Source organism: Phyllobates terribilis, unplaced genomic scaffold (genome assembly GCF_046119375.1).
Source record: "Phyllobates terribilis strain yellow unplaced genomic scaffold, ASM4611937v1 Scaffold_2__4_contigs__length_985480577, whole genome shotgun sequence".
NCBI lineage: Eukaryota > Metazoa > Chordata > Amphibia > Anura > Dendrobatidae > Phyllobates > Phyllobates terribilis.
Window position 1 is genome coordinate 437,276,019 of NW_027362762.1, and position 21,389 is coordinate 437,297,407.

The following is a 21,389-nucleotide window of genomic DNA, read 5'->3' on the forward strand; positions in this document are numbered from 1 at the left end:
GACTGTTTGGGGGTCACAGTTGGGGGACCATACTGTGTTGGGGTCACCATACTTTGCCTTGGGAGTTGAGGTGGTGTACAGTAGGGTCATCATACTGTGCATGTGGAGGCTAATGTGGAGAACTTCACCATGGGAGTATCATACTGTGTTTGGGGGGCACTTTTGTTGGCATTATACTTTATGGGGGCAATGAAAGAGGAATCTAGGACTTCAGCAGGAGGAAAATTACTATGTAAAGGCTGGAAGGTTGTGAGATCTGCTCTTCTGTGACCCCAACAAATATACAGTGCCTACAAGTAGTATTCAACCCCCTGCAGATTTAGCTGGTTTGATAAGATGCAAATAAGTTAGAGCCTTCAAACTGCAAACGAGAGTAGGTTTTATGAACAGAAGCATAAATCTTACAAACCAAAAAGTTATGTTGCTCAGTTGAATTTTATTACATTTTAAACATAAAAGTGTGGGTCAATTATTATACAACCCCTATGTTTAATATTTTGTGGAATAACCCTTGTTTGCAATTACAGCTAATAATCGTCTTTTATAAGACCTGATCAGGCCGGCACAGGTCTGTGGAGTTATCTTGGCCCACTCCTCCATGCAGATCTTCTCCAAGTTATCTAGGTTCTTTGGGGGTCTCATGTGGACTTTATTCTTGAGCTCCTTCCACAAGTTTTCAATTGGGTTAAGGTCAGGAGACTGACTAGGCCACTCCAACACCTTAACTTTTTCCCTATTGAACCAGGCCTTGGTTTTCTTGGCTGTGTGCTTTGGGTCGTTGTCTTGTTGGAAGATGAAATTACGACCCATCTTAAGATCCTTGATGGAGGAGCGGAGGTTCTTGGCCAAAATCTCCAGGTAGGCCGTGCTATCCATCTTCCCATGGATGCGGACCAGATGGCCAGGCCCCTTGGCAGAGAAACAGCCCCACAGCATGATGCTGCCACCACCATGCTTGACTGTAGGGATGGTATTCTTGGGGTCGTATGCAGTGCCATCCAGTCTCCAAACGTCACGTGTGTGGTTGGCACCAAAGATCTCGATCTTGGTCTCATCAGACCATAGAACCTTGAACCAGTCTGTCTCAGAGTCCTCCAAGTGATCATGAGCAAACTGTAGACAAGCCTTGACATGACGCTATGAAAGTAAAGGTACCTTACGGGCTCGTCTGGAACGGAGACCATTGCGGTGGAGTACGTTACTTATGGTATTGACTGAAACCAATGTCCCCACTGCCATGAGATCTTCCCGGAGCTCCTTCCTTGTTGCCCTTGGGTTAGCCTTGACTCTTCGGACAAGCCTGGCCTCGGCACGGGAGGACACTTTCAAAGGCTGTCCTGGCCGTGGAAGGCTAACAGTAGTTCCATAAGCCTTCCACTTACGGATGATGCTCCCAACAGTGGAGACAGGTAGGCCCAACTCCTTGGAAAGGGTTTTGTACCCCTTGCCAGCCTTGTGACCCTCCACGATCTTGTCTCTGATGGCCTTGGAATGCTCCTTTGTCTTTCCCATGTTGACCATGTCTGAGTGCTGTTCACAAGTTTGGGGAGGGTCTTAAATAGTCAGAAAAGGCTGGCAAAAGAGATCTTTAATCCACACATGTGAAGCTCATTATTCTTGGTGCCTGAACCACTTCTTAATACTTTAGGGGGACCAAACAGAATTCTTGTGGTTTGAGGGGTTGAATAATAAATGACACTCTGAATTAACTTTTTACGTTTTTTTAAAAAAAAATAATAATAAAAAAATAAAAAAATTTGCTGCAGTGCATTTCCCACTTCCAGGCTGATCTACAGTACAAATGTCACAATGCCAAGTTAATTAAGCATGTGTCAACCAGCTAAATCTGCAGGGGGTTGAATACTACTTGTAGGCACTGTATATATTTTTTTTGGGGGGGCCCAATTAGAACTTCTTCTATGGACCCCATGATTTCTATGTATGCCCCTGTGTAAGCAGATTTTTAAATATGTGTATATGAAAAAAATATGTGATTCCGTAAAACAACAAACTAAAAAAGAAAAAAGAAAACATCATAACCCTTTGAACGGAATCTGTCAGAATGTTTTTGCCACCAAATCTGACAGCAGCATAATGTAGAGAAAGAGTCCCTGATCCCAACTATGTTTCACTTACTAGGCTGCTTGGTGAAGTTTTAGTAAAGTCACTGTTTTATCAGCTGGAGATTATCACTAGAGGACTAGTAAAACTGATGCCACATAGACCTCCAACTTCATAAGCACTCTGTAGTCCCACCCAGACTGACAGGCAGCTTCCTGCCTATGTACAGTGTACACAGAAAGCTGTCAGAGTTGTTTGGGTGGGGTTATACACCGCTCAGCATTTAGAAAACTGCTAGAACAACAACAGATAGAACAGTGATTTTATCAAAACTGCAGCAAACAGCCTAGTAAGTGACACATCACAAACAACCAGAGTCTCTGCCCCTACATCATGCTACTTTCAGTTGGGGCAGCAAAAACTTGGTGACAGATTCCCTTTAAAGGGGTTGTCTGGTCTAAATGGCAAGTCTATAGACTCTATGTGACAGCAGACTTGTAAATCTTCACAGTGAACGCACTAAGTGCTGTGAGTATTCTCCGGTGTCTGCGCCAGGAACAGTGGTCATGTGTCCACAAGTATGCGATATGCATACAGTACAGAACAAAAGTTTGGACACACCTTCTCATTTAAAGATTTTTCTGTATTTTCATGACTATGAAAATTGTACATTCACACTGAAGACATCAAAACTATGAATTAACACATGTGGAATTACATACTTAACAAAAAAGTGTGAAACAACTGAAAGTATGTCTTATATTCTAGGTTCTTCAAAGTAGCCACCTTTTGCTTTGATGACTGCTTTGCACACCCTTGGCATTCTCTTGATGAGCTTCAAGAGGTAGTCACCGGAAATGGTCTTCCAACAATCTTGAAGGAGTTCCCAGAGATGCTTAGCACTTGTTGGCCCTTTTGCCTTCACTCTGCGGTCCAGCTCACCCCAAACCATCTCGATTGGGTTCAGGTCTGGTGACTGTGGAGGCCAGGTCATCTGGCGTAGCACCCCATCACTCTCCTTCTTGGTCAAATAGCCTTTACACAGCCTGGAGGTGTGTTTGGGATCATTGTCCTGTTGAAAAATAAATGATGGTCCAACTAAACGCAAACCGGATGGAATAGCATGCCGCTGCAAGATGCTGTGGTAGCCATGCTGGTTCAGTATGCCTTCAATTTTGAATAAATCCCCAACAGTGTCACAAGCAAAGCACCCCCACGCCATCACACCTCCTCCTCCATGCTTCACGGTGGAAACCAGGCATGTAGAGTCCATCTGTTCACCTTTTCTGCGTCACACAAAGACACGGTGGTTGGAACCAAAGATCTCAAATTTGGACTCATCAGACCAAAGCACAGATTTCCACTGGTCTAATGTCCATTCCTTGTATTCTTTAGCCCAAACAAGTCTCTTCTGCTTGTTGCCTGTCCTTAGCAGTGGTTTCCTAGCAGCTATTTTACCATGAAGGCCTGCTGCACAAAGTCTACTCTTAACAGTTGTTGTAGACATGTGTCTGCTGCTAGAAGCGATTTCTGAGGCTGGTGACTCGGATAAACTTATCCTCAGAAGCAGAGGTGACTCTTGGTCTTCCTTTCCTGGGGCGGTCCTCATGTGAGCCAGTTTCTTTGTAGCGCTTGAAGGTTTTTGCAACTGCACTTGGGGACACTTTCAAAGTTTGCCCAATTTTTTGGACTGACTGACCTTCATTTCTTAAAGTAATGATGGCCACTCGTTTTTCTTTACTTAGAATTTGTATTATGGCAAGAAAAAAACAGCTAACAGTCTATTCAGTAGGACTATCAGCTGTGTATCCACCAGACTTCTGCACAACACAACTGATGGTCCCAACCCCATTTATAAGGCAAGAAATCCCACTTATTAAACCTGACAGGGCACACCTGTGAAGTGAAAACCATATTCGGTGACTACCTCTTGAAGCTCATCAAGAGAATGCCAAGAGTGTGCAAAGCAGTCATCAAAGCAAAAGGTGGCTACTTTGAAGAACCTAGAATATAAGACATATTTTCAGTTGTTTCATACTTTTTTGTTAAGTATATAATTCCACATGTGTTAATTCATAGTTTTGATGCCTTCATTGTGAATGTACAATTTTCATAGTCATGAAAATACAGAAAAATCTTTAAATGAGAAGGTGTGTCTGAACTTTTGGGGTGTACTGTAAATCCGACGACAATCCAACTAGATTGTTTCCGGCCTTGTGTTTTACAATTGCATTGAGCGTGCTAGAGGCTATATACTTTACATTTTTATGCAAGTGAACCAAAATAATTCACATTAAATATCTCAATTGGATGAGTTGCAAAATGTCATTGCTTGCACAATAAAGAATGTAAATGTTATGGGTAATTATGCTTACACTCACCTGAATAAAAAGAATCCTATTATATCCCATAAAAAAGTATGTGTGAATTGAGACAAACAAGTGGGAGCATAGCTATTTGTCTGTTCTTTCATACTTACCAAATGTGTGAAAGTTCTGGAATAGGAAGCTTTGATTTTGTAAAGAAGTTTCTTGCTACAGATCCTGAAAATAATTGAAAAAAAGAACATTTTAACAAAGCACGTACAACTTGGCTATAACACATCCCATTGAGGTTTAAGCATGCAGCTGTGCAGTGCCTTTCACGGTGAATCGGGAAGCCTTCTAAAAGCAATGGTTAAAAAGGCTTGTATTTTTTTCATATAGACTCCTACAGATAAAAATGAATGAAAATAAAGGAGATCAGCATGGACCCACAACATTTTCTATATGCCATATTCGAGATTCATGTACAAGAGGTCTTAACCTGACACTAGGATTTACACCAAGGAGCTATTTGGAGAGCTTTATCAGCCTCCTAATACAGTTTTTAATGATCTCTGTGTTATTCCTTAATACTATATACAGGTGCTTCTCACTAAATTAGAACATCATCAAAAAGTTTATTTATTTCAGTTCTTCAATACAAAAAGTGAAACTCCTATATTATATAGAGTCATCACAAACAGAGTGATCTATTTCTAGTGTTTATTTCTGTTAATGTTGATGATTATGGCTTACAGCCAATGAAAACACAAAAGTCATTATCTCAGTAAATTAGAATAATTTATAACAGCTTGAAAAATGTTTTTTAAATCGGAAATGTTGGCCTACTGAAATGTATGTTCAGTAAATGCACTCACTACTTGGTCGGGGCTCCTTTTGCATCAATTACTGCATCAATGTGGCATGGCATGGAGGTGATCAGCCTGTGGCACTGCTGAGGTGTTATGGAAGCTCAGGTTGCTTTGATAGCAGCCTTCAGCACGTCTGCATTGTTGGGTCTGGTGTCTCTCATCTTCCTCTTGACAATACCCCACAGATTCTCTATGGGGTTATGGTCAGGAGAGTTTGCTGGCCAATCAAGCACAGTGATACTGTTGTTTGTAAACCAGGTATTGGTACTTTTGGCAGTGTGGACAGGTGCTAAGTCCTGCTGGAGAATGAAATTTCCATCTCCAAAAAGCTTGTCGGCAGAGGGAAGCATGAAGTGCTCTAAAAATTCCTGGAAGACGGCTGTGCTGACTTTGTTCTTGATAAAACACAGTGGACCTACACCAGCAGATGACATGGCTCCCCAAACCATCACTGATTGTGGAAACTTCACACTACACCTCAAGCAGATTGGATTGGACCTTGATTTCTGAATGAAATGTAAAATTAACTTTCATCTGAAAACAACACCTTGGACCACTGAGCAACACTCCTGGTATTTTTCTCCTTGGCCCAGGTAAGACGCTTCCGGTGTTGTCTATTGGTCATGAGTGGCTTGACACAAGGAATGCTACACTTGTAGCCCATGTCCTAGATACATCTGTGTGTGGTGGCTCTTAAAGCAATGACTCCAGCAGCAGTCCACTCCTTGTGAATCTCCCCCTAATTTTTGAATGGCCTTTTCTTAACAATTTTTTCAAGGCTGCGGTTATCCCGGTTGCTTGTGCAGCACCTTTTTCTACCACACTTTTTCCTTCCACTAAACTTTCCATTAATATGCTTGGATACAGCACTCTGTGAACAGCCAGCTTCTTTAGCAATGACCTTTTGTGGCTTACCCTCCTTGTGGAGTGTGTCAATGACTGCCTTCTGGACATCTGTCAAGTCAGCAGTCTTCCCCATGATTGTGGAGCCTGCTGAAATAGGCTAAGGGACCTTTTTAAATGCTTAGAAAGCCTTTTCAGATGTTTTTTGTAAATTATTCTAACTTACTGAGATAACGACTTTTGTGTTTTCATTGACTGTAAGCGATAACCATCAACATTAACAGAAATAAACACTTGAAATAGATCACTCTGTTTGTAATGACTCTATATAATATACGAGTTTCACTTTTTGTATTGAAGAACTGAAATAGATTAACTTTTTCATGATATTCTAATTTTGTGAGAAGCACATGTATATGTGTTTAAAAATATTTAAGGGAAGCTAGCAACCCAAAATGACTTATTGATTAAGTCAAGTTTTTCTGTCAATTATTTTTTTTTATTTTTGGAAACATATTTCACATTGGCCATGGATCTGCTTTAGACTCCAACTTCCTTTTGTTTCAGGAAACAACACATGTACATAACACGTACAATCATCAGACCCAATCATACTGTTTGTATTGATGTATCTAATGTGTGGGATGGTCACTGTGAAGGAAGGGAGAGCAGGATCAGGGGAGGAGGAGAAAAAGAAGTCTGTAGTAATGATTGACAGGCGTTCCAGACTAGTTCGCTACCCGCAAGTAGAGATAAGGGAGGATTTAATACGGTTTTAAACCGCATTCATGTAGCTTTAGGTAAAACACAGGAATCATTAAAAACTATATTAGGAGGTTGCCATCAGGTTCCCTTTAAGCTGTAAAATTATATATACCATGGGATAACATTAGAAGTAATTTACTGTATACGCTGCCATGAAATGGATAATATCTACTACTGGAGGGAGTTTAGGGCATTTTTATTTTGTTTGTTAGAGTAATGATACATTACTTTAAGCCACTAGTTAATAAATTTAATTGTTTAAGCTACAAGCCTTTTCCAACTTAAATATCTCTAAACATTAATTATATGACACATATAAAACGTTTCTAAAGGAGATATATTAGGACATACAAATATATACAAACAAACATTACTATATAATATAAAGAAAATCACAATCCACAATGTAAACTTATGTCTACCTTATGATGATTGCATCATAAAGACAGGCACACTGAGAAATCAATGTTCCATTCAGAACCAGCATTTTATTTAGTACTTATTACAAGCTGTCATATTAAAAATCCAGACAAAACTTTAAAAAAAAAACACATCTCATATAAAACATAACAATCAACACTGATAAACACTAAGAAATTGATAGAAATCAAAATCTTAAAAGGTATAAAATGTAATATTAGATCACACCCTGCAATGAATTCCCCATTATACTGACATGATGGTATCTACAGCAAGGATTCTTTTAGAGACAGCAAGACCCTGGGCAGAAATTGTAATTTAGACCCATCATTCATACTCCGGCTCACGCTGTCAACACGATCAATTTTCAAGATTACAGATCTTTAAAGAGACAATATGTTATAAGACATATTATAGTGCAATACTCTTGAGGCTCGAATCAAAGTTTTTACGCCAGAATTCTGTTGTAAAAAGTGGCAAAAAGTCTCAAAATTTTGGAGCAATATGAAGCTGCGCTAAAACTTTGCGACTTTTGGCGTTCTCACGCCATTTTCGTCTATCTCTGACAAAGCAAGTGGAGCTTGGCGGAATGGGGGCGTAACGACTGCTGCTTGTCAAATTCATGACGGGTGGAGCTTTCGCTACACCAGACATCTTATTCCAGTCACTGTCTGGAGTAAGATTAGTGGCAAGGCGCACACAGAGGCGCACACTACTTCTCCAAAGGTCCTGATTCATAAAGAGGCATGAGCCTCTTCATGAATCAGGAGCGACTGACTCCAGTACTTCAAGATCAATGAATCGGGCCTAGGTGTTTCTCATCTGTAAACTGTACCTACACTAGGATTATGTAGTACTGTAATTATAGAAGACTGAAAGCAGAGTAGTGCCAGCAAAGAAACAGCCACAGCAGTGCTTATGCTAATTTGTCAGAGTGCTCCTATAATACAATGTATGAACCTCTTCCATTGCCCTGCACAACTTTCTAATTCCTCAACCAAGAAATCACATTTGAGCAGCCTACCAGCAGTCATATGAATGTAGATAAATCAGCACTGTACCCGATAGAAGGAATTACATTTTAGAGTAGTCTTATACGGTTTCCAACCCCTACTATGTCACCCTGATCATAAAGAAATTGTATATATCATAAAATATATTCATTTCAATAGTGAGATACACTATTCAGGCAACAGTATTGGGATACTTAACCATTGAATTCAGTTTTTTGCAGTCTGCCCTTACAAATATCTGTGAAAGAATGGCTGTGAAAGAATGCTGCCAGTAGGGCTCGTTCACAAGACTATATTTTTGGTCCTAGTGCGGTCTGTGAAAAATTGGACATCACTAGGAAGATTGTTAGTCAATGGGGCAGAAAAGATGAGCGATTTTTTTCACTGACCGAATCTGCGTGTGAAAAAAATTGCAGCATGGAATAGTTTCTTCCCGTGAATAGGATTAGACTCACCCATTCATGTTTATGGGTGCGTGAAAAAAAAATCGGATGCAACAGACAGACACAGTATAGCATCTGATTTTTACAAGGTTCATTGAAATTCTGAAAAATAGGTTCTGTAAATAATTATATTAGCTGCTGCTGTATAAAAACACCTAGTCACTCTCTACAAGAAGAAACTTTACCCCTTAGATCCCTGAGATGAACTAGAAAGGTGATTGCAAGCCAAGCCCTCTTGTTCAACATCAGTGTCTGACCTCACAACGGCTTTTCTAGATGAATGCAGAAAAGTTCTTACAGAATCTGAATCTTTAGGCACTGTTCACATTATTGCATTTTTCCTTCCAACTTCCAAAACTGTGGTAAAATTGCTGCACAAAACACTGCAAAAACCACAGGCGAAGTCATGGTGTGAACATAGCCCTAGATAAAGAACTTCAATCTAAAGCTTTGTTTTCACTTTTTACTCCATTCTATTGCGTGAGAAGCTGCAATTTATAAATATGGCTTGGACACATTTGCATGACTAACCAGGTACACTTTCCCACACGAATTTCAAAAGTCACAAGAGTCACATAAAAACACAACAGATCACAAATTTTTCACAAAAATAGAGTGTAACAAAACTTTGGACTTTGTGACATCAGGAAACTGTTGAAAATGCCTTGATAAATTTCCCCAATAGCCTATCCTGACTCTTTTTTACCTCAGTCTGACACAATTTTTGTTTTTCCCTCCCAATAACTAGTTTTGAATGATACTATTTACTTTAGCATACAATGTATTTAAAAACAAATTTTGTGGGAAGAAATGGCAAAAAAACCCACAATTTCACTTTTGTTTTTACGCCATTCATTCTGCGGTAAAAATGCACAATGACCTGGCAATATAATTTTTCAGGTCAGTACAAATATGGCAAATTTTTATAGCTGTTCTTATATTTTACAGCGAATAAAACATTCAGAACTTACTTTATAAAAAACAATATTGGCTTCTGACGCCATAGCTTTTTTTGAGAGTAGTATGTGGGCTTGTTTTTTGTGGGGTAGACTTTATTGATACCATTTTGGGGTACAAAATCAATCACTTTTTATTAATTTTTTTGAGGTGGGATAGTAAAGGATAAAGCAGTGTTGGCATTTTAATTTTGTATGGTCTTTGTTACTGTATGAGTTAAGTAATTTTATATTTTGAAAGACTGTACTTTTAGACAAGATGAGAATAATATTGGCCATAAAGTCCCTTATATGTGTCTAATAAGACCTTGTTTTTATTAGAAATCTCCTGAAAGATTCGAGGACTTGAAGCAATCTATATATATATTCTCAAAAAATTGATGGTAAAGCAGTGATATTCGATAGAGTTTTTATGATTAACTTACTTGCTCGACAAGTGTCTAAATATCATAATGAAAAAGGATCTTGAGCATAGAACTAAAAAGTTTTTCATATTGATTTCATTCTTATGCTGCATCCAACCAATTAACCTTTAATACATTTTGGCAACTTGCCTGGAAATTTTAACTAAAATTTATTCTTGCTTTGTCTTCTTATAGCTGATATGTATAATGTAAGGGATTACGTGCTGCCAATTCTAAGGTTGCATGTGATATGTAATTCACTGCTGACAAGACTAAGTTGTCATTTATATTGAATACACATTTTAAATACTCCAGTCTTCGGACTCATGCACACAACTGTATTTTAGGTCTGAGTGTTATCCGTTAAATTAAAAAAACACTAGACCAATGTTATTGAATGGGGAAGTGCAGATGGCCGATTTTTTTCACTGACCGAATCTGTATAAAAAAAAAATCACAGTATGCACTATTTTCCTCCAGAAATTGGATGAGACTCACCCATTCAAGTCTATGGGTGCGAGAAAAAAAATCAGATGCTATATGGAGCCACGGTGTATCATCTGAATTTTATGGATTTTTATGGATACTTTGCAATTCTGTAACACAGAAAACTATAAGTGGTCTTGTAAATGATGAATAGCTGCCGCTGTAAAAAAAAAAAGGAGTTGTATACAGACTGCACTCGGTTGACAAGTAGAAAAAAAATTATTCCGACTGAAAAAGACGCAATGTGCACATACCTTCAGTATATAAAATCATCATTTAAATTACCTTCTATGCAGACTAAAGCTAAACCCAAAAATAAAACTGTTTCCGGGCAGCCATCTACATTATACTAGCACTTAAAAACCTTTAAGAAGTATTCGGTTGCTACAGGAGAGCAGACTGATAAGGGTGTTTCCAATCTACTAGCTAAAGAAACATAAACTTAATAGATGCTGAATATCTAACCACTCAACCCATGTGCTCAGCAAAACCAAATTATGCAAAATATCCATCTGGCTTACCGGAAATAAAGGAATTCAGATCAGGTTGAAGAGATTTGAACTGGTTAGTGTAGTAGTCTCGCTGTTCTTCTGTTATCCTCCAGGGGTCCTCGGAGTAACTCTCTGAACAGTCCTGTGATTCTCTTTCAACTGAAAGCGACTGCTGTGAACAGAAATATTTTTTTTTTTTACAGATACTGCAGCATGAAACCTGTACGTATAAAATCACCAGGGAATCACAAAAATCAGCTAATCACAAATGTAAAATTATATTAATCATAAATGTAGCATATATCTAAGATTACACTACATTAACCCTCAGAAGTCTTTATTTACAGAATTTGCTACAGCCAATCAAGCATAGCCTACAGAACATGCTGAATGCAAACATGGAATACATAGCGATCAAGCTTTTTTACAGGGTTTTACATACTAAAGGGAACCTGTCATGTCCAAAAAGCTATTCACCTGCAGATATAGGGTTAATCTGCACACAAATAGCGCTAAAATCCTATCTGTCTGCCTTATTGGAGCAGCGGCTACAGAGAAAATATGAACTTATATCCTCCCTGTAGCTGCTCACTTTCAGTCAAATGGGTTGTGCAGAGAGTGATTACAACATACACAGTATAGTGAGCAGTGACTGTAACTGCTCCCTGCACTACCCAATGACTGTATGCGAGTGGCTGTAGGGAGGATATAACTTTTATTTTCTGCCTGTAGCCGCTGCTTCAATAAGGTGGCCAGGCAGCATTGAAACTTTATTTACCTGAAGATTAACCCTATGTATGCAGATAAATAGCATTTTTAGATATGACATGACAGGTTGCCTTTAAAAAGTTTGTCCACTACTTTTACATTGATGACCTTAGGATAGGTCATCAATGTCTGATTGGTTGGGGTCCGACACCTGGCACCCCAGTCGATCATCTGTACTCACTTGCCGAGCTGTTCCGTCTACTTGTAGTGGCCGGGGCTGGGTACTGCACATCCCCCTCCTATACAAATCAATAGGAGGCAGATGTGCAGTACCCTGCAGCGGCCACTACAAGTAGACGGAACAGCTCGGCAAGTGAGTACTTCCAACCAGCAGCCGCCGACAACGATAATAGCTGATCGGCGGGGGAGCCGAGTGTCAGACTCCGGACGGTCAGGTCATCAATGTAAGGCTATGTGCCCATGATGCAGAAATTCTTCGGATTTTTCCTGAGCATTTCTGCATCTCCCTGGCAGAAAAAACGCATGCGGATTGTACATGCGTTTTTCCTGCCAGGGACAAGCGGATGTGAAGCGTTCTTCACATGCATTTCCGCATGCGGGTTGTCAAGCGCTTTCCAAGCGATTTTAGCATCACTTGGAAAGTGCTTGACAACTTGGTCACACTATATAAATCCATGCAAACGGCATGGATTTATATAGAGTGACCGTAAGAATGGTAAAAAATAAATCTATACTTACCTTCAGATGGCCCCCGGAGTCTTTATTCGATGCGTCTCGGCCTGCCGGCAGCTCGCGGTACACTAAAGGACCTGCCGACATCAGCGGTCGCGTGACCCGTCACATGACTAAGTGACGTCATGGCAGGTCCTTGAGTCCACCACGATCTGCCGGCAAGCCAGGACAAAAGACACCACGGGCCATCAAAAGGTAAGTATAATGTTTATTTTTTATTTTATTCTTTTTTTTACAGGTTCTGTGGTACCCAGGTCAGGAGGAGAGTCTCCTCTTCTCCAAACCCAGGTGCCATCCGCACATTGAAACACTTGGATTCCGCATGTACAGATGCAGATTCCATGCGTTCCAATGCAAGTCAATGGTGGTGAAAACGCCGCGTTTACGCAAAATAATTGGTAGTACTGCGTTTTTTTCCGTAATGATAATCCGCAGCGGAAATTACCGCAGCATGTGCACAGCACATGCGGATTATCATTGGGGAACATGGCAGACCTTCTACCAAGCGTATTTTAAGCGTTTCTGCAGCGGAATTGCCGCTGCGGAAACGCTTAAAAAATGCATAGTGGGCACACAGCCTAAAAGTAGTGGACAACCTCTTTAAGCAAGAAGGCTCGTATTTCGTGCGGAATTTATGCAGATTTTTAAACTGAGATCCACAGCATTTCAGCATCTAAAATTTGCGCAGATTTTTTCATAGTTATTCATGCATATTTATGTGTACTATTTGTTGCGGAAAAGCACTAAAAAATGCAAAACAAAACATGCCAGGCCAAAGGTTAAGGAGACCAATCTGAACAGATTTATTAAAGTCTTAAATTAAATCCATAAATTACTAAGATCCTAATATGTAAGATTGATGCTGAAGGCTAGAAGCCTCAGGCCACACTACTGCCAGATTCTTGCAAAAACATTCTTTCTGATATTTATGAGGTACAGTGCTGTGATCAACACCTTGTGATGATTAATCCCATATATGTCCCAAGAATAAATACATATTTTCCCCACTATTTAAAGGTAATCTGCCAGCAGAATTTCAACCCCCAAACTATTTATATGTGCATGTAGTTTTTTCAAATACAAGTCCAGCAATACCTTTACATGTCCAGTCCTTTCCTCCGTTACTGAGAAACCAGCTTTGAAAATTTTTATGTATATGAGGCTGAAGAACTATTTGTAGATCTGAAGCCTCTGTCACTCCAGCTCTAATCCCCGACTAGCGCAGCCTCCTCCTGCTGGATGGGGAACTGCGATCTGATGGCCAGATCTTGCTGAAATGGGATCTAGTGGTCAGATCCCACTGAACAGTATATCTCCTCCAGGACCTACTCTTGGAATGTCTGATTCTGCCACTAGTTGACACCATATTCATTCTGAGGATGGTGCTGGTGATGGAGGAGATGTCATAATAAGAAGCTCTAGGCGGTCCAAGCTCTGTCCAGTCACTGAGATTCGGATGACTGGGACCTGCAGTGTCATCTATTATATGATGTTCAGCTGGAGTAATCACCTCCCTGCTTTGGAAAATTGGACACCACCACACCCTGTTAGACAACAAATATAGTTAGAGCTTCTTCTGGTTTGCTGCTGCTACTCAGCTCCTATTTTGTCTGTAAGTTCCTTGTTCTGCCTCGGCCCGTATACTGACTACTCTTCTGTCTTCTGATTTGGTACCTCCAGCTTCTGACCCGGCGACCTGATAACTCCTGCCAACCTACAATACCAATCAAAAACCTATAAAGAATTGAGTTCAAAAGCTCACAAGTAAGAGAATATGTGTTTTATTAGATAAACAAAATGATTAAAAGTAAAAATCGGGATGATTAAAAACAGAACCACAATGGGCAGAAAGATGACATGGCACGGATAATTATTGCAGACAATATAATATATGTGATATCTGCTGACAATATGTTATAGAAATGGTACATAAATGCAAATCAGTAAATCTGGAAAATATTATATAAATACATGCATATTCATGATGAACAAATTAATATGGTAAATGAGTAAGTGTTAATGTAACATATATGAAATATTACTCAAGTAGGTCCTTGTGGATCAGAGTATAAGATGCAAAGTGCATAGCCTTATATTGATCCACAGCCTATAGAGAACAACCTATACAGAAAAGATATAAAGTGCCTAGTGCCATAATATGTTAACATGAGCATGATTCTAAATGATTATACAGAATGCAAAAATGGACCAATACCGGAATGTACCTGCACCCCTGTAATGACGTCAGCTCCAATATGTGTTTCGGTGCAGCCTTCTTCAGGGGGTGGTGTTAGAACAGGGGTACACAGCATTTATGCGGCGCTGGCCCTATCATCATCCAGGTCACAATTGTCATGTGGCAGACATCCCTAAACCCATTCTAGGACAGAGCAAAGTACTGCAGTGCCCATGCACCGGGAAAGGTCAAAAAGCCATGGCGCATGTGCATTGCAGTACTTTGCTCTGACCTGGCCTGGGCAGAGAAGTACACATACGCAAGAGCGCGATGCCGTGGACATCGCAAGCACAGAAGGAAGACGGCATCGCAAGAAGAAGGGAGGCACCGGATCAAGACAGAGACGCCCACCAGACCTGACCGCCCCGTAGGTGAGTGTAATAAAAGGTAATTTTCTTTTGTTGCAGGCCGGATTGGGAGCATATATACAACATATCAGAATTATGTATATCAGGCTGAAAGGTACTGGACTTATCTTATATGGAACATACCTGGTGACAGGTTCCCTTTAATGGGTGAAAGCAGTGTGTGACGTACACGTTTTTACAGCAGTAAAGGACCTTCACATTTTTCTCTGCAAATTAATTTTTCAAAAACGGTTTCATAAAGATTTAATTTCTACAACATCTTTTTCTAGTGAGGAATGGGAAGTTATTCACATCCTACAACTACTTGATGAACAATCCAAACAATCCAAAAGGTAAAGTACCTTTATGCATTCCTCAAAAATCTAAAAAAATACCCTCCCATTATTTATCTGACCCCCAGTTGATCTTTTCATCACACTGTTACCTAACAAATTTGAAAAGATTCCACGTTCTATTCATCATGATAACTTGACCAATGCACAATGTGATAGTTTATGCAACATAAAAAAAATGGAGAGATTGTAGTTCTTAAGGCTAAGTGCCCACGATGCAGAAATGCTGCTGATTTTTTCTGCATCTCCCTGGCAGGAAAAATGCATGCAGATTTTACATGAGTTTTTCCTGCCAGGTAGAAGCTTTGTCAAGCGTTTTTGCATGCATTTTCGCAGCGGGTTATCAAGTGCTTTTCCAAGCGATTTTAGCGTCACTTGGAAAAGTGCTTGACAACTTGGTCACACTATATAAATCCATGCAACCGGCATGTATTTATATAGTGCGACCAAGTTAATAGTTAAAAAAAGAATAAAAATGGTAAAAAATAAAAAAAAAACATTATACTCACCTTCTGGCCCCCAGTCTTCTCTCCGGTGCATCCGGTGGCTTGGGCAGCTCGCGGTGGTGTAAAAGGACCTTCCAAGACGTCATTTAGTCAAGTGACAGGTCAAGCGACCGGCGACGTCAGAGGTCGCGTGACCTGTCACATGACTAAATGACGTCATGGAAGGTCCTTTTACACCATAGAGAGCCACCGGGGAGGCAGGACACACCGGAGAGAAGACCGCGGGCCATCAGAAGGTGAGTATAATGTATATATTTTATTTTAAATTCTTTTTTTTAACAGGTAGTATGGTACCCGGGTCTGGATGAGAGTCTGGTATGGTACCATCCGCACATTGAATCGCTTAATATCCTCATGTGCACATGTAGTCATACGGATATTAATCGATTCAATGCAAGTCAATGGCGGCAATTACACCGCGTTTCCGCAAAAATAATGGACATGCTGCGGATTTTTCCGCAATGATAATCTGCAGCGGAAATTTCCGCAGCATGTGCACAGCACATGCGGATTATCATTGGGGACCATGGGGCACGTATTACCAAGCGTTTTTTAAGCATTTTCGCTGCGGAAATTCCGAGGCAAAAGCGCTTCAAAAACACATAGTGGGCACGCAGCCTAAATCCGCAGATAAAGGAGGAAATGTAGTCATATTGCCATGTGAAATGTATGTAAAAGAATTCTATTGGCAGTTAAAGAATTGAAAATGTTACAAAAAACTAACTTTTAATTCACTTTCCTCTTTCAGTCTTCAACTTAAACAGACATTGAAGTTAGCTCTGGACAACACAACCATGTTATGATAGTGTAGCAACTCACTCGGGAAAATAGATAATGCACTAAAAACTGCAACTGACCCTGCCGGTTCCTGTACAGACTAGAGATCCTGACCCCACAGTCCCTAGTGGTTTCTGCGTGAGATAAGATAGCCCTAACCACAAACTAGATGATGGCAACTCGGACTTATGCTGCCTGAAAGGCCATTGAGCACTTTACCTTCCTCCTAAAGAACCGGAGGGCAGAGCAGAGTGCAAATTATCCACAGAAGGGAAAGTGTGGTGAAATAAAGAGAGATCCCAAAGTGAGTAAAACAAGTAAAACAAACCACGAAATACAAAATAAAGGATTAAGTATGTACTGTTAGAGAATATGCCGCCTAATTCCTTAAAAAAAAAACAGAAGATAGGTACAAGAACATAAACAGCAGAGAGATAAACTCTAACTGTGTTTCACTGACTGGCTTAAACTACAGTAGTATGGCTGGAGATCCAAATGAGACTATCACCAGCAGGAAATACCAGAAGGGCGAAAGAATACAAAGCCACACCCGAAAGGTGATAGGGCAAATAAATGAGTAAATGAAAATACCCGTTAGCTTAAAAAGACTGGAGCAAGGATAACAGAAACTAAACACCAGGAGAGAAGGTGCATCTGCTGTGGCTTGGCGGACAGAGAAGTCAACCACAAAGCACAGGCTCACCCAGACATATGACAATACCCCCCTTCTATGAGGGGCCACTGGAGCCATTGAGATTCCCAACCACTGATGCCGCTAACAGAACTCCCTCACTAGGCGATCTGCATGTAAATCTTCTACATCAACCCTGGAATTACCCTCTGGACCGAAATCCTTCTATTTAAAGAGATACTGCAGTCCACGTCTGGAACCCAAAACTCATTCTACTTCATACTCCTTGTCCTCCTCCAAGTCAATCTCAATGATGTCCTGAGGACTTGGCAAAGAAGAGAGGAATGGAAGAAATTATTAAGCCTCCACGCAACCGGGAGATGGAGCTTGACCATCACAGGATTAATTATTTTAATTACCTTATAAGAACCAACAAATTTAGGAGCAAATTTCATTGATGGAACTTTAAGACGAAGATTTTTTGATAGAAAGGGGCCCTACTACATCTGCGGTTTGCAGTTCTCTTGGTCCGATCGCAAGTTATCAAAAGATCTTTTTCAACTTCTCTCCAGACCTTATTTAGATGAGAAGAATATCTTTCCTCCTCTGGGACCGCAGACTGCAAACCATAAAAATTTCCAAAAACTGAATGAAAACCCCCACAACAAAAAAAGGAGAGGTACCAGTAGCAGTAGAGGTGCGGTTATTGAGAGCAGACTCAGGCAGAGGAAGAAAATCCACCCAGTCTTCTTGATTAGATAAAACAAAACATCTTAAATATTGTTCTAATTCTTGGTTCATTCTCGCCGTCTGACCATCAGTCTCAGGATGATAACCTGAAGAGAACAAAAGCTTAATTCCTAATCTGGAGCTAGCCATAAACTGAACCCTTCTATCGGAAATAATGTTTTTAGGAACACCATGTAACTTAACATGAAAGATAAACAATGTAACTAAACTCTTAGCAAAGTGAACCATCTTGCTGAAATGCTCCACCACCACCCATACTACAGTATTACCACCAGAATTAGGCAATTCTGTGACAAAATCCATAGACAAGTGAGTCCAAGGTTGAGAAGGAACCTCGTAGACAAAATAAATCTTGCCGGGGCCTGGTGAGAGGCTTTAGCCCTGGTGCAAACTCTGCATTTACGCACATACTCCTCAACATCCTTTCAAGCACTTTGCCACCAAAAAGACCTGCAAACAGATCTCCAGGAGGCAGAGGAACCAGGATGTCCGGCCATCACAGAGTCATGTATTTCATTAAGAAGATCAGTGCGAAGTGAGCAAGGCACAACATGCTTGCTGGGTGGCAAGCCCTCCGGTGCTCAAACCTGAGCCTCTGCAATGTGCTGTCTGAGATCAATCCCCAGAGCAACCACCACTCCTTCACTAAGAATTTTGACTGGATTTTCGTCCCTCAACTCCGGAACAAAACTATGTGATAAAGCATCAGCCTTAACATTCTTAGTACCAGGTAGATATGTCACAGAGAAATCAAACCGAGAGAAAAAGAGGGTCCAACGGGCCTGTCTAGTATTCAAGCACTTAGCGGTGTCAACATACAGTAAATTTATCTGATCAGTAAAGACTGTTAATCTATGCCTAGCCCCCTCCAACCAATGTCTCCATTCCTCGACAGCTCGCTTAATAGCCAAGAGTTCCCGATCGCCTACATCATAGTTTGACTCTACTTGTGAGAATATCTGAGCAAAAAAAGCACAAGGATGAAAGTAACCATCCTTCTTCTGTGAAAAAACAGCACCCACCCCCACAGAAGAGGCGTCTACCTCAACCACAAAAGGCAAATCAATATCGGGTTGACTGAGGACAGAAGCCTTAGAAAAGGCTGTCTTGAAAGCAGCAAAAGAATCAACAGCCTCAGTAGACCAAGATGAAAAGTCAGTACCCTTCTTGGTCATATCAGTAAGAGGTTTGACTATGACTGAGAATTTCTTAATGAACTTCCAATAATAATTAGCAAAACCTAAGAACCTCTGTAAAGCTTTAAGATTAGTAGGTTGGATCCAATCAAGGACGACCTGTACCATAACGGGATCCATGTGAAAACCTTTAGCAGAAACTAAATGACCCAAAACCTGAATCTGCTGCACCTCAAATTGAAACTTCTCTAGCTTGGCAAACAAATGATTGTCACATAGAACCTGATGCTCCTCACAAGAACCTGAGTAAATCAAGATACCATCCAAGTATATCACCACAAATCTACCCACTAAAGAAGAAAAAATATAATTTATGAAGTTCTGAAACACGGATGGAGCATAGGTCAAATTTTAAAAGTGACCCTCAGGTGTATTGAAGGCAGTCTTCCACCCATCACCTTGGCGAACACGTATAAGGTTATATGCCCCTCTCAGATACAGTTTAGAAAACCACTTGGCCCCCGCTAGTTTTTTAAAAAGATCAGGAATAAGAGGTTATGGGTATGGATTACTAACAATAATTAGGGATTGGCAGACCCATGGATATTCGGGTCCGTCGGGTTCGGTCAAGCTTTATAAAAAAGTTTGGTTCGGGTACCAGAACGGTACCCAAACTTGATCCTGGACCCCATTCACATGAATGGAGGGCCCAAACATCCAGCGGTTCCCATGCTGTCATATGTGTGACAGCGCGGGAAACACCCCCTCTGATCAGCAGTAACTTTACTGACGTTACCGCCAGTCACAGCGCTGCGGTTCCCACGCTGTCACAGAGGACAGTATGTGAGCCAGCAGCTATTATCGGCAGTGAAAAGGTTACCGCTGGTCAGGTGTCGGCTGATGAGTACTACTCTCATCAGCATACGCCTGGTCTTGCTGATAGCGAGAGCAGGCGATGCTGATGAGAGTATTCACCAGACGGCGCCTGTGCATAGTAATAAAGATGTCAGTGAGATAAATAATTAGTGTAGAGCGTGTGTAGATAACTGTACATGTATTTAGCTAATAAACGAAAAAAATGGTGTAGGGTCCTCCTTATTTTTAATACCAAGTTGAAGGAAAGAAGACAGCTGGGGGCTGGTGTTATTATTCAAGGAAGGGGCCAATATCGATGAAGCTTCCCAGGCTATTAATATCAGCTCACTGCTGTCTGCGTAGCCTTTACTGGTTATTAAAAAGAGGGACCCCCAAAAAAATGACGTGGGGTGCCCCCTATTTTTTAATAACCAGCAAAGGATAAACAGACAGCTGCGGGCTGATCTTAATAGGCTGAGAAAGGGCCATGGATATTGGCCCCCTTCCTGACTAACAATATAAGCCCTCAGACACCCCAGAAATAGTGCATCCATTAGATACATTAGATATTCAAACAAAGCGTCATCAGTGCAGGGGGCAGAGGCTGTGTTCATTGTCACAGCCCCTGCCCCTCCCTGAAATGAAGCATCATCAGGGGGCAGAGGCTGTGGTGACTGTCACAGCCCCTGCCATCTCCATGAAATGAAGGGTCATCAGGGAAGCTCGTTTAAGGGGCTGGTCCCTGCGCTGTCCCTGAGTTTCTCCTCCTTTGTGCAGTGTTTCCCCCAGCACCCTGTGCGATGAGCGCGGTGTCCGGTCTGCTTTCTGCTTAGCTGAATAGCAATAAGCCGGCAACAGAGAGGTGTCACTATACCCAGGGTGCAGCAGGACTTGCGCCGCCCCACAAGTGACATCACTGGTCTCTGTGGAGTATAGTGACATCGCTCTGCTACTGGCTTATCACTATTCAGCTAAGCAGACAGCAGAATGGATGCTGTGCTCATCGCACAGGCAAAGTGCTGGGAGAGACACTGCACAAAGGAGGAGACACTAAGGGACAGAGCAGGGACCAGCCCCTGAAATAAGGCGTCAACAGTGAGGGGGCAGGTGCTCTGATAATGACCGCAGCCTCTGCCACCTGATGATGCTTCATTTCAGGGAGGGGCAAGGGCTGTGGCAAAGACCCCAGTCTCTGCCCCCTGATGATGATTCGTTTCAGGGAGAGGCAGGGGCTGTGACAATGACAACAGCCTCTGCCCCCTGCTCTGATGATGCTTTGT

At 41.1% G+C, this 21,389-nt stretch overlaps 1 protein-coding gene across 5 annotated transcripts in view; it reads right to left on the bottom strand.

Annotated features, from left to right (window-relative positions):
• Window positions 1–21,389, bottom strand: part of REPS2 (RALBP1 associated Eps domain containing 2) — a 181,077-nt gene that overhangs the window by 83,619 nt on the left and 76,069 nt on the right. For 4 of the 5 annotated variants that reach the window (XM_073665392.1, XM_073665391.1, XM_073665388.1 and 1 more), the window contains exons 6-7: window positions 11,088–11,229; window positions 4,541–4,604 (exon numbers count right to left, since the gene is read on the bottom strand). In XM_073665392.1, the coding sequence (XP_073521493.1) occupies window positions 4,541–4,604; window positions 11,088–11,229 (206 nt within the window). The remainder of the gene's footprint in view (window positions 1–4,540; window positions 4,605–11,087; window positions 11,230–21,389) is intronic. The other variant, XM_073665390.1, reaches the window with a different exon arrangement.